The 4440-nt window shown below is 51.3% G+C and overlaps 1 protein-coding gene across 3 annotated transcripts; it reads right to left on the bottom strand.

Annotated features, from left to right (window-relative positions):
* Nucleotides 1–746: 746 nt before the first annotated feature.
* LOC148385849 (janus kinase and microtubule-interacting protein 3-like) lies at nt 747–2898 on the bottom strand. Of its 3 annotated transcripts, XM_088399068.1 has the most exons (6): nt 2702–2898; nt 2373–2612; nt 2063–2258; nt 1619–1986; nt 1414–1539; nt 747–1044 (listed from the first exon to the last, which is right to left on the bottom strand). In XM_088399068.1, the coding sequence occupies exons 1-3, from the start codon at nt 2789–2791 to the stop codon at nt 2073–2075; spliced, it is 516 nt and encodes a 171-aa protein (XP_088255194.1). In that variant the 5' UTR covers nt 2792–2898; the 3' UTR covers nt 747–1044; nt 1414–1539; nt 1619–1986; nt 2063–2072. The 3 variants fall into 3 exon arrangements, with proteins under 3 accessions (XP_088255194.1, XP_088255192.1, XP_088255195.1); XM_088399066.1 differs by having other exon boundaries at nt 747–1539; XM_088399069.1 differs by having other exon boundaries at nt 747–1539; nt 2379–2612.
* Nucleotides 2899–4440: the final 1542 nt, after the last annotated feature.

Here is a 4440-nt window from a genome sequence, read left to right as displayed (position 1 = left end):
ATTTGACTTCCGGCGAAAGTTACGCCCATCGACGTCACGTATGTCACGTGACCACGACGTGGCAGATGTCATATAGCAACCGCTGTTTTGTTTAGTAGATTTACAGTTGTTATGCATTGGCATAATGGTGTGCACTCAAAATAGATTTAAATAAATTAAATATTTCTTCTGCCTACTCCCTTTTAAACAAGTTAACTCTGCCCACGTCCATTGACGTCTTGTCTGCGTCACGTGACCACGACGTAGCGACGTCATATAGTAACCGCTGTTTTGACCAGTAGACTTAGTTATTATGCGTTGACATAATGGCGCACTGGTTAGCATGGCCACCTCTTAAGCATGATGATGCGGGTTCGACGCCTGATCAATGTTAGCATGGAGTGAGCTGAAGTGCATGGCGCTGAAGATTTGAATCTTTGAAATGCGCTGAGGTCTGACATATCAGGCAGAATGGTTTGCCATCACGTTCAACAAAAAATAGAAACTTTCCCACTCTGATTAAAACGTCCTGTGTTCATCTACGTATTTTCGTTTTGCTGTGCATCTTTTCCCTGCCATTTCGAGAGCCCAATTGACACTCATAGTTTAAAGAAATGTGTTTGCCCATCCTACTTTGTGGAATTTCACCACATGCGCTTTTGACCAAAATACCAAATTGAACTCAAGTGAAGCCAACACGCACAACCCCCCCCCCCCACACACACACAAATGTTGATATGAACATAAAAGAGCCGCATGCGGTTCGGGAGTTGCGGCTTGGCCAAACCTGTACTATACAACTTTATTTGTATAAAATTTTCACAACAGCTGTCACACAAACAAAGCGGGAAAAACCGAAGACGTGCGTGTTCCGCCCACGCTGGATTTATTTGCACCTTTGAAAAGACACCGTATTGCCGCAGATGTGGCAAAGAGTACTTTTGGGCATCTGAGACGGAAGGATGTCCAAAGCATCACGTCACCTGCTCTGGTAGGCATGGTGGTGGGACGTTGAGGTCAACCGCTTTGGGGTTGGCTGACTCTTTGATCGCAGGATGCCACACACTTGAAGACAGAAGCAGAAAAGCAGAGCTAAATGCAAAATGTACTCACCGGTGACTCCAATTTTTTTCACCCCTGAAGAAACAGCTGGACGGGTGGCCCCGGCTGGCCAGTGGGACTCTTGTTATTCTGACCCTTTTTAGTGCGCGTTTGGGGCAACAACCGTTTTTTGTGGCGCTCTCTTCTGGTTCAAAAGTGCCCTGCATGTGAATTTGCTTTTCCTGCCTTCTGATTGGATGAGCGCCGGTGTGACGCGGTGCCTCTGTCACCGTGGCGGGGGGTATACGTTGGCATCGGAGCGTCTGCCAACGTCTGAGACCGGCTGGCAGTGTATCGGAGGTGTCGAGTGCGGTGCCGCTGGAGCTCACTCACCAGCTGGTGTTAGGGCCACAGAATGAAGGCCAAGGAGAAGAATAGAAAGAGAAACAGAAACTTCTCCTCCAATTGTTTGATTTGTCTCTTCTGAGCTTCGATGAATTCTTTCAGCTCTTTGTTCCTCTAGGACGGACAAATGGAAAGTGGCATTCAAAAGCCAGTAAGCGTGCAAGTAAGTGCCGGGCTGGCTTTGGGCCCTTACCTGTTGCGCGCTGTGCAGCAGATCCATTCTCTCTTGGAGGATGCAAGCGTCGCGCTCCCTCAACTCGCACATCAGGGCTCGCTTCCATTGGTCCACGGCGCTCCTAAGCTCTTCTCTCTGATCCGCCGTCAGCACGTCATTCACGCCAGCGTGGCTGGCTTTTTCGCCGTCCGTGGCGGGGCAGTCCCGCTGCGGTAGCGCCTCGTACAACATGGCCTCCAGCTCCAGGATCCTCTGGGCCGCAATCCTCGTCCATCAGTGGTCCGGCGGGAGATTTGAGGGAGGCTTACCTTATGAGCCTGGTCCATGGAACACTTCCTGAAGTCCAACTCTTCATCCAGGTAGCCCTTCTGCTTGCAGAACATATCCTAGCACAGCTCAAGGTCAGAATTGTTGGGGCACATTGCCGGAGTTCCCCTTGGCTGATGTCGCGTGTCTGTCTACCTTCTCACTTTCAATGTCCAACATCTTCTGTTGAAGTGCTGACTTGGTCACTTTGATGTATTCTAACCACTGAGGAAAGGCTGCTGTCACATAAGCAGAATGCGAGAGCGTGCGTGGACGTGCGCGTTACCTTCTCGGCTAGGGTGAGAAGGGTCCTGGCGTGAATCACGACCACCTGCTCCTCGTTGGTGAGATTCTGCAAGAGCCCAAAGGCACAGCGTCAACAAGCTTCTTTCAGCGCAAAGCCTTCCAAAAGTCACATTTGAGCCGCCGAGTCTCGTGGAGTGCGAACATAAGGAGTTCGACATACACTTACGGCGTTATAGCCCAGGATGTCCAGCTTCTTCATCAGATCACTGATGACGATGTCCGGGGGAAAGGCGCAAGGAGCAATGTAAGGTGTTCTGGGACCTCGGGTTAAGGTTAGGGTTGCGAGGGACGCCTTACGTACGCTCACGCCCTCGGCCTCGCAGTAGATCTGCAAAGGGCTGAGGCCGTCTGGGAAACGGACTTGCAGAAACTTCAAGACGGGGGAGCGCCACTCCCTCTCCTGAAAGGCAGAGGCATGCATCCGTCCGTCCGTCCGTCCGTCCGTCCGTCACATCTCTGGCCTCAACACGCTTGTGCGAGTCTTCCCACCTCCAGCTCCAGGATGCGGAACTCAAGCAGTTCGTTTTGGTCTCGGATATCCTGGATGTGCTCTTTCAGACGCGCTTCTTCCGCCTCCATCCGCCTGACCTGAAAAGACAGTCAGACCTCATCTGCGGGGCTTCCCGACAGGTGTGACGCCAAGCGACTCCGCCCAGCGCCTTTCTTTCCGTCACCTTTTCGGCCAACTGCTGATTGCTCTGACGCAGCAGCTGCTTCTCCTCCACCCACTTGACATTCTAGAAGAGACAAACGCGTGGACAGCTTTGGAATGTTGTGTCATTTTCATCCACAAATTCTTTGGTTGACTGGAAAATGACATTTGCTTTTCTCCGCATTTTCCCAGCCACGTTCGGGGGGGGGGTTGGTCCAGTAATGCCAGACGGATGAGTGACTGAAGAATGTAGCTATTTTGTCTGAGAAAAAGGTGTGCTCATTGATGAGCTTACCTGTCCTTGTTGCTTCAGCGCTGACTCCAGATCTGCTACTCTGCTTTGATAGTGACCCATTTCTACCATCAGCTTTTCTCTGGTCTGAAAGGAGGAGGAGGGAGGCTCCTCCTCCTCCTTTCAGACCAGAGAACACCCGAGGCTGGGTGAGAACGGGGAGGCTGCGACCCGGCCGGGGGTTGCGGGAAGGGGCGCCACCTTGATCTCCTTCTCGGCGTCGTAGTCCCCTTTCGCTGGTCTGGGCTAGCAGAGCGTAGGCTCGTTGCAGCGCTTGATATTCTTGCGTCAGCTGGCGGTAGCGAAGCTCCGCCTCTTCATGCACACACCAATGCAACACAGCACTAGTACCAGAATCAGTCAGACCGGCGACAAAGCACCCGCGACGCAAAGACGAGTCCGATTCCAGGCTGAAGAGGAATGTTTGGTGCCAATACGCTGGCAGAAATGGCGGGCTACCTCTTCGGGTTCCGTGTCGGGGGTTCTGTCGGTGTGAAAAGACAAGGACGATCCGTCCGAGTCCACCAACACGTCTTCGTCGTAGCCGTAAAATGTTTCGATGACCTGCGGGCGCGGAAGCAAACATCTCTCTGAACAAACTGAAGCGACACCTCACGATGAATCGACGAGAGGAACGATAGCGAGAAAAAGGCCATTTCATCTTGCGCAACACCAAGCAGCCGCAAACAAACAGACTCACCTTGCAGGACCTCACGCTTTGTTCCTCCTCAGAGATTCTCGACGTCGGTATCGTAGCAGCAAATCTCTCTCCTGTCGACACAAATAATCCGCCTTTGAGATTCTTTGGATGCAAAGGGAACGAACGGCTCCGGCGCAGAAACAAACGCGACTCACAATGACATTTCTGACATGAGCTCCTGTCTCCAGAGCCTGAAAAACACGTCACCGGCGATGATTGGAGGGACGCTCGTCTTTTCCAAAAGTGACAACTACAGGGTGTGTCAGGGTTTTCCAGATTATCTTTATCGTATCATTGTGTTGCTTTGACTTTGACTGCGACCTGTAATAAATAATATTATTTATCCCTTATTTATCCCTATCGCTTATCCCTTCCTACACAAAGTCGTAAAACACCCCTTGCTATGTTTTGACTAGAGGTCAAGGGCTTCCTCTATTCAATCCACTCTTACACCCACCCTGTTTCTCTTAATTAAAATGCTCGTGCAGGAGCCGAGAGTCAGACTTCATTCGTACAACGGATGGACTCTCCACCTGCAGGTGTCCAAAAGAACTTACTTGTCTCCCGTGTGGTTCTTGCAAAAT

This window comes from Syngnathus floridae, chromosome 15, assembly GCF_059516105.1.
Source record: "Syngnathus floridae isolate MCC-2025c chromosome 15, RoL_Sflo_1.0, whole genome shotgun sequence".
Classification (NCBI taxonomy): Eukaryota; Metazoa; Chordata; class Actinopteri; order Syngnathiformes; family Syngnathidae; genus Syngnathus; species Syngnathus floridae.
The sequence above is the reverse complement of the archived record's forward strand: the minus strand, read 5'-3'. Positions and strand labels throughout refer to the sequence as shown.